This window comes from Lutjanus erythropterus, chromosome 18 (assembly GCF_056507025.1).
Source record: "Lutjanus erythropterus isolate fLutEry1 chromosome 18, fLutEry1.hap2, whole genome shotgun sequence".
Taxonomy (NCBI): Eukaryota; Metazoa; Chordata; class Actinopteri; order Lutjaniformes; family Lutjanidae; genus Lutjanus; species Lutjanus erythropterus.
The window spans coordinates 5,123,912-5,138,402 of NC_139334.1; the positions used below are offsets into that span (position 1 = coordinate 5,123,912).

The window sequence follows — 14,491 nt, forward strand, 5'->3', positions numbered from 1 at the left end:
TTCGGTTCAGAAGAACAATTTTGGACTCTGCTTGTTTCGATAAAGGGATACTTGAACTCATCTGATATGGGTGAGGGGCACATCAGGAATCACTGAAGTATAGACCTATTACCTGAAATGTGACTAATAGCATTGCAGAACTTGGAAAAAAAAACCCATCTGGCAGCACCTCACTTAATCTGTAGACAAAAGGCGATTTCTAATTCATTAGAGCTGCTCGAGGGTTTGGTGGTTTGGCTTCAGGTGTTTGCAGATAGTGACGGAGCAGTGAAAGATCACAGAATAATGCATTCAAGTGGGATTAAACTGCACTGTGTCCTGTTTACAGGTGTTTGTGGAATCTGCTCAACTACTCAGAGATAGTCATAGTTCAAAGTGCGATGTCTGTGCCGTGACTCTTTTATCTGAGTTGGCTGTTGTCGTCATTTCTGTCCTCAAAGTCAGACTGTCTGCTCAGTGCAATTTCCCGAACTTTTGTGCATTCCTTTTTTGTAAGGTAGAGATATGAAATTCAAAGCACGCAGTCCTTTTTTCTATTACACAAAGGTTCATGCTTTCACGACGTCAGGCAAAACCAATTAACCCAAAACTAGACCAGTAGAATGGGGTACACAAATGACACATTGAGGAAAGAGGATTAAAATGTTCATTGTGTACATAATTGCTCTGCTTGGCATAATGTCAATGCTCTTCTCAATTCCAACAGACAAAATCTGGAATTGCTTTGCTGTACAATGAGGAGACCAACAATACCTATGATGTCTGCCTGAAATTGACCAAAGAGGTATTAACCATACAGAAGCTGGATGTGGTTTGCACAAGTGGAAGTGAATCCCAAGTAAATGTAAGTGCGCCAGAGGGCTTGAGGCTTGCATTGTTATTCATGCCGCATAACTCCAGAATACTGTTTCAATGTTCACAATATCTCTTTGCCAATAAGAAACTCCCACTTTCTAAAGCACAGAACTGTTGTACTGCGAAGACAGGCGACTGGCGGTCTGGGCTTAAGCATCAAAGTAAGCAGATAAGTTTTGATTCTGGAGAGAATAAAGTGAGAATGAAAAGTCTCTGGGTTGCAGAGTTGACTGTTTGTGTCTGAGAGAGCAGTTTTGGCAGCAAATTCCACCACTGAAATGCAACACCGTTCATTCTCATCTTCCTCTTTATGCTTTTCAGGGAGGTGCAGAGCACAACGTACCAGTGGTTATTTCAAAGATTTTCAAAGACCAAGTAGGTAAGAAAGTATTTTATTTCACTCCTGCAGTATGGATCTGGAAATAATTTATCAATTCAATGGTAAATGTCATTAATTAAGTTGATTATAGAAATGTTAATGAAGTTAGAAAAAGATACTGGATGCATTACAGATGGCATTTAAAGGGTAACTTGGGTATTTTTCAACCTGGACCTTATTTTCCATGTTTTTGTGACTAATTGGGACAACGATTTTAGAAATTGATCCACTATTGAGCGAGTCCACTGCAAGCGATGGAACAGCATGCATTGTAATCCTTATGGGCAACTGCGCACCATTAAACGTACTTCCACTAAATGTGCTTGTTTTGCCACTGACAAGCTCAGACTTTTGTAATTTTCTGGCAACATTATGGAAAAGATTCCTACAGAGATGAAAATAGTCTGGCTCTACTCTCTGTTACTACACGCTGCTTCTCTGTTGTCCAACCTCCCGCTTTCTCTTCAGAGACAGACTTTTTTGTTAAAGAGTAAGATACATTTTCTTTAATCAGAAAAAAAGCCACTTTTATTGCTGTCATCAAACTCATCATTAACAAACTCAACAAAAACATTGTGGTTTGTCTTTCCACTGTTCCAACAATCACCAACTCTGGTTTGGTCATAATAATCCATTTATTCACAGCATCACATGTAAAAATATCGAAGGAGGAGCGAGAAGAGGTTGGACATCAGAGAAGAAATGGGGAGGAATAGTGTGTACAGCCAGAATATTTTCACTTCATCTAACATAGTGAAGAAAGAGTTTATTTTGGGGGAGCAGTGGAAAGATGAGCAACGACTATTTGGAAAGTTTTATTTTGTTTCTGTCGAGGTTGAATGACGTGTGTTTTATGATGATAAACTTATCTATAAAGGGAGTCAGGTCACTTTGAACAGAGTGATATAGCGCCTGTCTGTGGTTAAACAAACCATATCTTAGTCTATAAAAAAAGGTCTGTCCCTGCAGTGATCCTTTCCGTAATGTTAGACACTAATGTTCGACTATAATAACAGTCTGAGCTTGGCGCACTTGCTCATAAGAATTACGTTGCATCTTAGTTTAGCCTCCGCTGGCTGTAGCCGTCTCGCTCAGTACAGGAAGATTTCTGAAAATTTGCATTCCCATTAGTTGCAAAGACACAAAAACATGGGAAAAGAAGGTCTAGGTTCAAAAAGCAACAAATTTACCCTTTAAGTTCACATTAAGACTTGGAACATTTTGAGAGCATCATTTATTTTTATATTTCCTGTAGAAGTATCAGATTATATTGGGTCAATCAATCAAAGATGAAACCAAAGACGGAAAAGTAAAGAAATGGGCTTTCGATCTGGGAGACAGTGGAATAGTTCAGACTTAAAACAAGCAATTTTGAATTCTTTCCAAGGTGAGATTGAAGGTTTAATATCAACCTCAGGTACTTCAGCGATTTATATTTTGCATTTTCTCAGAGTTGGGAACATTTGTGAGAGTGGGGTATAAAAAGAGGAGTAAGAAGCCAAAGAAGCAGGGTCCACCTTTCCCATAATGCAAAAGTATTACATCTGCCTTTCCTGGTAAATTCTCAGGTCTTTCAAATCCCAGTTTGTACTGCAGGATTTCTGTTTTAAATTTTGCAGTCTCCAAACTCTAACTGATGACATCATCAGTATTATTTTCTTAGACTTTGGAAATTGCCCTCCAGAGCCAAAGAAGTCGTTATACAACTGCACAGACTGGGCGCTACTTCTGACAAGTAAACTAGTAAACTTCATGTTTAACATCTGACCCATATTCTGCTACTTTATTATGGAGCTGGACTGAGGAGGTGTTTAGCCTAGCTTAGCGTGAAGACTGGAAACATGGGGAAACAGTGAGGCTGGCTTTAAAAAATATCCCTATCCCAACTAACACATCTAACACTGACTCAACATCTTTGTTAGTTGATAGTAGTTAACAATTATAGTTAGTACAAGAGTGCCAAATCTGGCATCCTCATTAACATCGGAAACTGCAAACAATCACCACAATCAGCTCTTCGTCATGAAATAGATTGTAGTTCTAGTACACTCCTAAATTTACATTTCTAGAAGTATGGTTAAAAATCTCTTAACATTTGCCTATTATGTCCCCTAAAGTAGCTTAGAAGGTTGGAAAAACTAACTTAGTCCACATTATGTCTCATATATGTGTATGTGTGTGTGTATTTATATGTGTAAGTGAATGGAAATATTCTAAATTTGTTGTGCATCATTTTATACACTAGGGCTTTTGTCAATCAAAGAAAAGCACATGCAAGCACATGAATTCCTGCACTTTCACAACAGTTCTGCTTCACATGTAGTTATATTATTACCTTCAGGGCATGTCTATCAAGTACATATAGTGTTACATAAACACACAGGCGACAAGGGTCACACCGGCTTTCATATACAAACAAAGCTCAGAGTGAATGCAGCTCGCCCTGCAATTTAAACTTCCACAAAAGCAACACTTACAGTCATCAAACATGCTACTCTTGTTCCTTAGTTGCCTTCACATGAGGCTTAAAGTACAAACTGCTTCTCTTTCATTGTCCCTCAATATTATAACATGATTCCATCATTGCCCCAGCATGTGGTAATATCCACATTAGCAATATGTTAACGCCAGATTCAACAGGATAACGTACAAAATAAATACCAAACCAACATCAAACTTGGCAAAACTGTATGTTTGAAGTTAGGTCACAGACAGCTGGTATTGAGCTTAAACATAAACAGTCCAGTAGAGTAAAATCCACACACGTTGTCATCGAAAAAAAAGCTCCTCTGTCCTCTGAGGCTGGGGGCTGATGTGGCGTATAGCGCTGGTACTTTGATATGGTGTCAGTTAATTTGGAGCCAGTAAAAGTTCAGTAAATAGCCACTAAAATACATCAGGTCTGCATGTGTCATGCCCGACAATAATGGATTAAAAACCGCTTCTTTCCTTTAAAGTAACAAAAGCAGCTGTCCAAGAATTAGGTCAGACAAGAGCAGGTCGACCAACCAATCGATCAGCTGACCAGACGGTTTCAGTCCTCTTATACACAATTCTCCAAATTCAGAGATACTTGGAGTCTTCAATAGATTTTTTTTTAAGTTCTGTAGGTTAAAACAATGTTTTGTTTGACAGGTTAGGTTTAATTAAACAACACGATACATTGTGTAAAGGCCTAAATATACTCCTTTCAGGAGTCTGCATTCCACAGACAAGCCAGTCTCAACAAATTAGAGGTCTGGTAATGCCATGCAGAGCCTTGCGTACTAGTGGGCTCAGAAAGTATTGATTTAAGCGTCCTGTAGGAGGCATTGACCAGCTGTTTGCCTGTTTATGCTAAACCAGGCTAAACATGTCTTGATTCCAGCTCCACAGCATAAGATTGGTATCAGTCCCTTCTTTCTTTACCCCAAAATGTTGACGTATTCCTTTAAAATCTGCTTTATTGATCGGGCTGTTTACACCTATTGGAACCCAATAATAAGTAAAAATATGCTGTTTATGTATCGGGGCAACAAAGTTTGATCTAAAACACAAGAAAAAGAAAAGTTTGCATACATTTCTTGTAATTGGGTGTGGAGTATATTTCCTGTGAAGAAGTAAACAGAAGCCTGATTGGGAGGGTAATGTGACCGTGCTGTCAACAAGATGGAAGAGAAAGTATTTGTTCGTCTGTTAAATTGTAGGAAGTGATGACCTCTCAGTATTCAGTTACGATGATCAGAGTGTCATGTGACTGAATCATTTTCCTGTAATTCGTCGTTTTGCCCACATCTCTCTTAATACCTTTCTGCATACGAGTGAATCATGTCTTCATATCCCGGGGGACGTTAAGAGCTCTTTTCACAGAGCTTTACAAATCTTTTCACAACAGAGCTCTCATTGTTTCCTCCCGTGCCGCTGCAAATGAGTTTATATCCTGATTAGTTTCAAATTTCATGCTTTCCTGTGTTCTTTCTCTGAGCTGTGGGATGTTGCCAGAGATTAGTCAGACAGAGACACTGATTGCTATTTCCACCACATTAACATGTATGAAATGAGCAATTATTTTTTAATGTTTTCATTAACCTCTGACACTTGACAATCGACGCCTGCAGCTGATCAGACGGGGAAGCTGTTCGTCGGGGACGCTGTGTTGCAGGTTGGTACATCAGTTCATGACTTATTTGCTCCAAGGTTGATGCGGGTCATTACCAACAGTGGCGACTTGTTGCGTCTTAATGTCAGCCCTCTTCTGTTTTGAGAGTGTAATTTCATTTAAGAAATAAGAAGAGAATCTTTTTAAAATTTAAACGCTGTGATTTTAATCGGATTAGACTGTTGATGTCTCGATGCTCTGTTGAAGAGATAATATTGTGCTCAAATTTATTCTTACTGAATCATAACACACAATTTCAATTTAACTGAACAAATACCTCATTGTCAGATTCATTGTAAGGTTGCCAACAAATATAAATAGCTCCTGTTCATTAAAATAATCATCAAAAGCATCTAGTCTTTAGTAATGATATTCATTTAATCTTTTAAAAAGTTAATTTGAATCTGTCTGGCAGGTTTATTGGATCTGCTGTTAATCTTGAGCATCAAGTAGATTCACTGGACAGCCAAGCATTAATAACATTCATATTGGAAGTTATTATGAATTATATTATATTGTGAATTGCTGTTGCTTTCACCTTTGGATCACAGCTGCTTCACATTTGATTTGAAATTACTTGTTTAAATACTTATGCTGCAGAATATTGCATTTATTTACATACTTTAATTTATGGCAGAGCATGCGGGGACACAAAGTGTCTTTGTGGTTGTTTTGCATCTCTTTGACATTGTTTTGTCTCTTTGTGGTTGTTTAATGTCTCTTTGTTGCCATATTGTGTCTTTTTGTGGTCTCTTTGCATCTCTTTTTGGTTGTTTTGTGTTTCTTTGTAGTTGTTTTTTGTCTCTTTGTGGTAATTTTGTCTCTCTCTGTGATCATGTAACATCATGTTGTGGTTGTTTTGTGTGTCTTTGTGGTGATTTTGTGTCTCTGTGCTGTGGTCATGTTGCATCCTTTTGTGGTCATGTAGCCTCTGTGTTCATGTTGTGTCTCTTTGTGGTCATTTGACTGTCTTTCAGTCTGATATGTTATGTATGTGAGTCACTTCATCCAGAGGTTTGGTCCGGGGGTCCTGGCCCTGTGCCTGCAGCAAGTGGCCATAGAGTTGCTAAATTACTGTAATTTACAATCCACATTACTTATTTGCTTTTCCTCTCTCTCTGTTGGTTTCTTTAGGTCAATGGCATAAATGTAGAGCCTTGTACACACGAGGAAGTTGTGAGTATATTTGTAATTAACTGTTTAAAAAGCCAATATCCTGCTCCATCTATCCATTGCTGTTCCATCTTTCTCCCAGGTTTAACACCAAATCCCAGTGGCTTTCAACACGAAGTGGTGCGCCTCAACAATCTCAGTTGTCATCTTGGCAGGCTGCCTTTTCTTTTTTTTTTTTTTTTTTGATTTAAGCTGTGACAAATTGAAAAGATTGAAAAGGAGTAGATCGGTATCACAATCTGCACAGAGATTGAGGGCGCTAATAATGATATTTCAGAGTTTTAATACAATTTAGCGTTTGTCCTTGTTAAATATTTTCTTTTTTCTCTACCACCATCCCCCATTTCACACACACAAACACACAAGCACACACGCTCTTCCCATGTCTGTCATCTCTTTCTCCTTGCACAGCCCCAAACAGCTGTTCACTGTATTCACCTCCAGAGCGTCAAAACACATAATGAGCAGCTTCTCTTGAACAAAATCCAGAGCTTTTAATGGCAGGCTGTCACGCTCGCACCACCGACAGATGCTCAGGCTAAAGTAACAAGGGCTATCGCACGATGTTCGAGAGGATAGTGAAGGATCTGATAGCAGATGTGCATTTAGGGTGCATAGATGTGACCTTGCATGTTAGACGTTGCAGTCAAGTGTCTCATTTGCGCTTATTTTCTCTCTTTGCCAACGTGAATGGAGGATGGACAGATTTCAGATTTTATCCTTTAATCCTAACCTTACTTGAATGCCTCTTTGAAACTATGACTCAACATCTTTGAGGACATATTTTATATCACTTAGGCATCAGATAATCAGACATTCAGAGCGTAATTACTTTGTGGTGTCAGCTGTCACTTTGCTGCCGCCTGTCATGAGAGAAACGCCGGCCTTCAAGTTCTGCCTTTCATCATTTAAGTGAAGCTGCATCTGTCAGGCTTTAACTTATGATTAGGTATTCTGCACTCATCTCCTGTTACATTTTGTTTGCTCAGGCTGTGTACAGCTCGACATGAATGTGGTTTGTTTCATTTATGTGAGATTAAATTTTATCTCCCCGCATCGCTTACAGTCTCCCTCTCTCTCTTGCTATCTATCTCAATCCCTCCCTCTCTCGCTCCCATCAGGTTCACCTCTTGCGCACTGCAGGAGATGAGGTCACCATCACCGTTCGCTACCTGCGAGAAGTCCCATCATTTCTCAAACTGCCTCTAGGTAAGACTCACGTAGTTTTGATGCCATGCAAGCTCACAATAATCTTCATTTCACTGAGCATTTTGGGCAATAAAGGAATAAACCAAATTTATGGCAGATTGTCTTTTTGCCCACTTTGACGCTTTAAAGCAGTTCAGTAGATGAGCATTTATTTCAAAGTAATAGATTGTCATGCTCAGTGGCCTGAGGCAGGCAGTAATGTCAGAAACACCCAGAGCTGCAATCCCCCGCTCCTGTAGTTACCTTCAGCAGCTTGAAGCGATGAAAACACAGACGCTAAAGTCATCCATGTGGAGCCGGTAAAAGGTGATGATGGCGAGCAAGAAAATGAGAATTTGAAGGAGCACTAAAGACAAAAAGTAAATTGTAAATTCTAGAAAGTTTAGCAACTTTATGGAGCGCTGTTTCAAAGCAAGTGGAACTACTTTGTATTTTTTTTATATATCAAATATATAAAACAGATACGAGAGTGTTATCAATCTTCTCATCTAACTTTCAGAGTATTTCGCAAAATGTTGCACTTTTCCTTTAAACTCTTAGCTTAACCAACACATATGTGGGAGCTAATGAGGAAGCATAATGTAGCACATTAGGGGAACTTGGCATTGCATCATATGTGTCCAGACTGTGAAGCCAAGGATAATTATTGTCTTATGAATTAGCTGTAAGCAAAAAGTGAAGGAACACCACATAATGATCATTTTGCACAATTTACCTAATTATGAGGAGCACACAGATGTAGGAAAATAATTAATACTAATAGATGCCATGAATATTTATAGCTCAGTTGATAAACGAGCAGGATCCACAAATTCAAACTGAGAGCTGTGAGAAAGTCTTCATATCTCGTGGGCAAGTTAACATTCATAGGACGACTCAGGTTTTTCTGTAGGGCGTTTGGCTGACGAATCATGCTTTGGTGCCTGAGAACGAAAAGGTTCAAGTTGCATTCTCTCTAAGCCGTCCTTTGTCTCACCATGGCACAAAGCAGAAAAGGCCCAGAGCCGTTTACTGAGCGTGCCCGAATCAGAAAGCAGGTCCTCTAACGCCAAGCTAATATCATATCAAAGAGCAGCATTTGTCTCTTTTGGATGCCGTCCATGACCTACAATACACTGCAGGGCTTAATGGCAGGGCAGCAGACTGAAGTCAACAATAAACTCTAAAATTTACCACTACGAGCTGGGCCACAGTGTTTGAGGTTCAGGTGGAAAGAGTGAAATAATAAAAGACCTGACAGGAAGTTGGACTAAAAGTTCAATAGTGATTCCTCTGAAGTGTTTTTGTAAAGAACATGACTCATTCTCCTCCCTCTCTCAGGTTCTCCTGGGCCGTCCACTGATCACAGCCGAGTGTCCTCGCCACTCTTCGACAGTGGTGTGCACTTAAATGGAAATGGAAATGGAAGCAACACAGTAAGATTTATTTGATATCACATGTATAAGGTTGATTGGACTGTTTGATTTGTCTCAGTATTTATCTTTTTTTTGAATGTGTTATTTTCTTATACATATGCCAGTTGGTGCATTGTCAACATAAGTAAATGAAAAACTTCTCATACATAAATCCAAAAAGTATGTTCAAATTAATAGTCTTTCAGTCACACAATTGAGCCCATATTGTGTGGTTTCCATCGGGTTCTAGTCATTCTTCCTCTTCATTATCCAATAGGTCCATATATTTCACAAAAGCAGTAAATGTTCCCCAGACAGTTTCAATTTCTTTTGTCCCTTTTCACATATAAGTCACACTTCTTAAAGAAAAAGAAAAAGATATTAGCATTTGTCAAATCCACATGGGTAATTCTTGGTCTGTTAGCACTGTGATTGATCTTTTGGCATGCAGGAGACGCACATCTATCATTATTTGTTCACTTTTGGCTTGTGGTCTTTTAGATATTAGCCTCAATGTTTTCCCTATGAATGTTTTTGAGACAAAGCTGGCAAAGGCTGGAGAACATGTGTGGCATGCATGGTGCGCACTACATGCTGCGCTTAAGTGACAAAATCGCAATTTGATGGACGAAGGTGGCCACAGGGATTCGAATTTTATACCAAGCTCAAGCAAAAATCTAAAAAAAAATCAAACATTGTGACAAATGACACTGTTAAATTTGGCACAGGAATTGACATAAAACACTCAACTGCAGTCTGTCTGGGCATAATACACTCTCCTGGCTCTATTTCATGATAACAGGCAAGTTAAGAATGACGAAAGAAAAGAACTCTCCATTGTGAACAGGTATCAACAGGTGGGTCAAAACGGGAAAGTCGGCACTAATGTTTTGGTGCAGCAAAAGCCTTTACATATTTTGTTGGAATTTTCAACAAAGATGGCAGCCAGTAATACAACAGTGGCCCACTTTTGAGCTAGAAAGGCAGAGAAAACCCTTGGCCTTAAATAAAAAAAGGGTCCATTGGAATCTCTTTTGATATAATGTTTTCTATTGCTTTTTTCAACCTCCTTCTAAAATGATCTTATCCTACTGCAGCGCCAAACACAATAAAATAGTGCCCCTTCAACTCAGAGCATTTTGTGCATAAATCTGGGCTATTATATTGATTTAATTTAACTTAACTAGAATGATGCATGTTCTCATTAGCCATTTACACTGCAACAGTCTTAGCTGAGTATTAATTGATTGAGTGCGGGCCTCAGTACACACTGATTCCAAGTCCTCGAATGATACATCTGTTTCTAGGTCTTCCAGCCGTGCATTTAGTTTGTAATTAGAGTTCCCAGGTGAATTGGACAGTAATTAATTGTATAACTCTGATGTAGCACGTTTGCTGGAACTATCCTGAGACACAATTTTTTCCAAGTTAGATTTTTTTCAGATTTAATTAGAAGCCTTATTAGAACGAGCAAAAATAATGATCTGAGTTGAAGGTGTTCGAAAGATATTTTCTATTTAAGTCATACCCATGTCTCATTTCTTCAAATAATGTCATGCTACCCATATCGTTTCAGTTTTTACAAGCAAATGGTGCTTTCAAATTTAATTAAATTCCAAAAGAATAAGATAAAGTAATCAGGAGATACATGTCTACTGTTTGAGTTGCTAAGATATAAAACAACATAGAAATGTGCAGTATTTACACTGTAGGCTTAATAATGTTTTTCTGAGGGGCTCATTCACAGCTATAATAAGTATCTTGACATAATTCACTTTAAGCTGAATAAACACACTTTTGAACTTGCAGTGCTTTAAAAGTAGCTTTTACTTTGTGTTACCAGTGTGTTTTGTGTGTCAGCATGAGGACTTGAGTGTATATGTGAATTAAATGGTCATTGCTAAATTGTCACTTAGACATAACATCAGATGCACTTACATTTAAAAAGAACATGCAGCTGACTTGCCGTATGCTGTGGTCACAAGAACGTATTTGGCTTGAAATTTTATAGACGTGTGGTCTGTACTGGTGGGGCGTTAAGTCCATTAGGAGTCCATTAAGACTGTCAGTGCCATTCATGTTGACAAATGATCCTCCTGCTCAAAGAGCCTGTCCTGCAGTGCCTACATGTACCAGAATGCATTGCGTGTGCCAGACTAGCCTAGCTTTTTGTGTATGTTTACTGCGATGCTAATTAAGCTTCGTATCCTAGCTTTAAAATGGTCATTAAGATCACAAGACACAATAAGTGATCTACTTCAAGGTTCAGGTGAAACAGCCAGCTCCTCCATCTGGCTCCTCTAATTCAGAGCAGTTTAACAGCTGTGCATGTCACCCACAGTCATCCAAATTTAAGTAGAAAAGTCTCATCTGCATCTGGACCTGGATCTGCATCAGTAATAATGGTAGACAATCGCAAGATAAATGCACCAAATCCTAATTCTCATTCCAGCCAGTGCCATTGTTCATGAGGTAATAATGACAATATCAGAAGATGAAAACCCTGCAGTCATTCGGGTTCATTAGACTCCTTTGCTGAGGTTTGCTGGGATTTATGTGAGATCACAAAAGTCAATGTGATAATGAAAATTATGAAGGTGTGAGTTTCCCGTCGTTACAGGTTCGACAAAACCAACAGCACATGGGGGAGACGTCAGTAAAACGTTTTGTCACGTCACAGCAGGAAAAGCACACGTGTAGTTGACAACATTAAAAATGACTTCATTACATTTAGAGGGATAGTTTCAGGGTCCAGGTATTGTGCATGCTGGATCATTGTCACAGCCATGGTTTCCTGGATCATTTGATGGAACTGAGATAGTGTTACCGTTATTGCTAACACCTGGGTTTTTGTTATTATGACACGTTGCAACATCTGCTGAGAAAAAAAAGAGTCATGCATAAGAGCAGCACCGTGACTCTGATGATCTGAATGGTATTATTGGTTAACACCTGTGTTTAAACCACTGCTTCATGTCATAATGGCTGCTGTGAGAAAAGGTCCATACATTGACAATTTTTGAGGTAAGCCTGTAAGCTTGGGTTGAGCTTGTTTGCTGTTCAGGTTAAATTTCTCAGTGAGTTCAGTGGTTTGGGACTTATTAATTTAGCATCAGTGTTAGTGTAGAGGCTAGAGGTGGAGGGAGATAGTTAGCCTGCCAGTAGCACCATAGTTTATTGATATGAAGGGTTGTGTCTTGTTAGCTTGCTAGCTAACAAGTTGTAAGCCTGCATTCAGGAAACCCCTGGGTTTTGTTGAGTGCTGGAGGAGGCGTGAAACCTGTGGCTTCACTGTGGCTAAACTGTAAACTGTAGACTGTAGACAAGTTTTGTTTTTCTTCATGTTTAAATACAGAATATCAGGGTTTTCTGTCTTTTGCTTTGTGCTTAGGCGTGCACACTTACACAGTTCGGGTGCGCTCCTTCAGAGTGCCTCACTGTGAAGCAAAAAAAAGTAAAGATTTCGTTTTTTTGCTAAGCAACTTTAGAGCAGACAAAGAAACTGGAGAGAAAAGGGACAAAGGGACAGAGACTGACATTGGGAAAAAAAATAATTTTCCATGAATATATTCATATAAAATAGAAGTGCTAATATCAAATAAAAAAGGTCCTCTTTGTACAGTGTAAAAAGTATCCAGAGTAGGATACGAGACTTGTTAATCAGGTACCTGTGCTGACATGCAGTGTTTTCTAAATGATCTGTCAAGTATCGGTGGTCAAACAGCAAACTACTGAGGACTGATATCCAGTCCTATTTACTACTGCGACTTAAACTAACATAGCTTTCATTACAAGCGCATATTTATTTGCCTCACGATTATCTTGATCTTACAGAAGTTGTGAGGGCATCATTCCCTCGTTCTCTCCACACTCGAGTGCTACGCCTGTCTACATAGTCTTTGTAGTCTTTGTTTGAGGTTTGTGGTGGATAAATGGGTTAAACACAGGAGTCTCCCCTGGAGACTGGGGTTTGAGACGTGTGAAACTCAATGTCAGTGTTTTTAGGCTTTGTTGATTTATTATTGTTGTTATTATTTTGGCCCTGAATGAATTGGCGACTTGTACAGGGCGTACCCCACCTCTCACCCATTGTCAGCTGGGATAGGCTCCAGCCCCTCCACGACCCGTCAGGATCAGCGGCTATGGACAATGAATGGATTATTATTTTGTTTTGTTTTAGTCTTTTTTGTCACAATTTGGTCAGTTTGGCAGCTTGTGTACCTACTTGGTCGGGTTTAGGAGCCATGTGGGGTGTAAATACCCAATGTGTCTATCTGCAAATAACAGTTTTGGCTATGGACACTTTGTTTCTTCTCTCTGCCATGTTTTGTTGTATACTCTTGGGTGTAAATGGTATTGTTGTCTGCTGACACCTGGGTGCTAATAGCATCAGCAAATATTTAAGTAGTTTTGATGTTGAGTTATTTGTAAAGTAATAGGTTTTTCAGTGAGAGAATTATGTAATTAGCAACTGATTACAGTTTCTCTGGACAAAGGATTTGTTGGGCCCTTAAGGACAGAAAACATGGCCCTGTCTTACTGTACATTCTTGGCAATGTGTAAACACAGCTTTTGGCTACAGAAAGTCCTCTTGTTCATTTAATGCTAATTGTTGTGGGGTTTTTAGTGGTTTATTGATGAGAAAAGGTACATGCAGGCCCAACCTGCCTTTTCATTGATGTTGGCATCAGATAAAAACCAACACCTTACAGTGAACCTCACTGCATTGTCTAGAATTCACTTTGTATTGGAGGGCAGCAGGGGCAAAAACACTAGCAATCAACTGCTTTCTATAGAGATTCTCTGTTTTTATCATTTGGGCTACCTCAGCAGGACTAACCACTGGCCGGGCAGCAGCAGCAGCAGCACTATCAGCTGCAGCCTGAGCCTTTGTGGACTGTGGCTCATACAAATCCGGTTTGACTTTGACATGTTATTAAATGTGAAGTAATCCATAATGTCCTCTACGCATATATGCTAGGACGGTGTTTGGCTGTCCAGAATGTGGGTCTCAACCCTGATAGCCGACTGCTGCTGTGGGAGCTGCCCCCCCGTCAGAGGCAGGAAAATTAAACTTATCTGAGCCAAACTGTTGTTCTTCCAGCCTCCACTGATGTCAAAATAGGTCAGAGGGTGATAGAAGTAAACCAGGGTGTTAGCAACGCTGCTGCAGAGAATATTGGCAGGTTTTGTGGATGTTATAAATCCTCTTTTGTAGAAAAGTCCTGTGACTGAAAATCAGTAAGGTTTGTTGATGTACTCCTTTCATATGAGGTCTTTTTCTAAACGGCTGTGTTATAATTCATCTGTTTATCAGCTGTCCTGGAAATTTTAATCTGATGT

The 14,491-nt window shown here is 39.4% G+C and overlaps 1 protein-coding gene across 1 annotated transcript in view; it reads left to right on the forward strand.

Annotated features, from left to right (window-relative positions):
- Window positions 1–14,491, forward strand: part of sntg2 (syntrophin, gamma 2) — an 89,800-nt gene that overhangs the window by 10,799 nt on the left and 64,510 nt on the right. Inside the window, exons 2-8 of the mRNA XM_084742954.1 lie at window positions 707–844; window positions 960–1,016; window positions 1,177–1,234; window positions 5,332–5,375; window positions 6,507–6,548; window positions 7,667–7,754; window positions 9,075–9,169. Coding sequence (XP_084599080.1) covers window positions 707–844; window positions 960–1,016; window positions 1,177–1,234; window positions 5,332–5,375; window positions 6,507–6,548; window positions 7,667–7,754; window positions 9,075–9,169 — 522 coding nt within the window. The remainder of the gene's footprint in view (window positions 1–706; window positions 845–959; window positions 1,017–1,176; window positions 1,235–5,331; window positions 5,376–6,506; window positions 6,549–7,666; window positions 7,755–9,074; window positions 9,170–14,491) is intronic.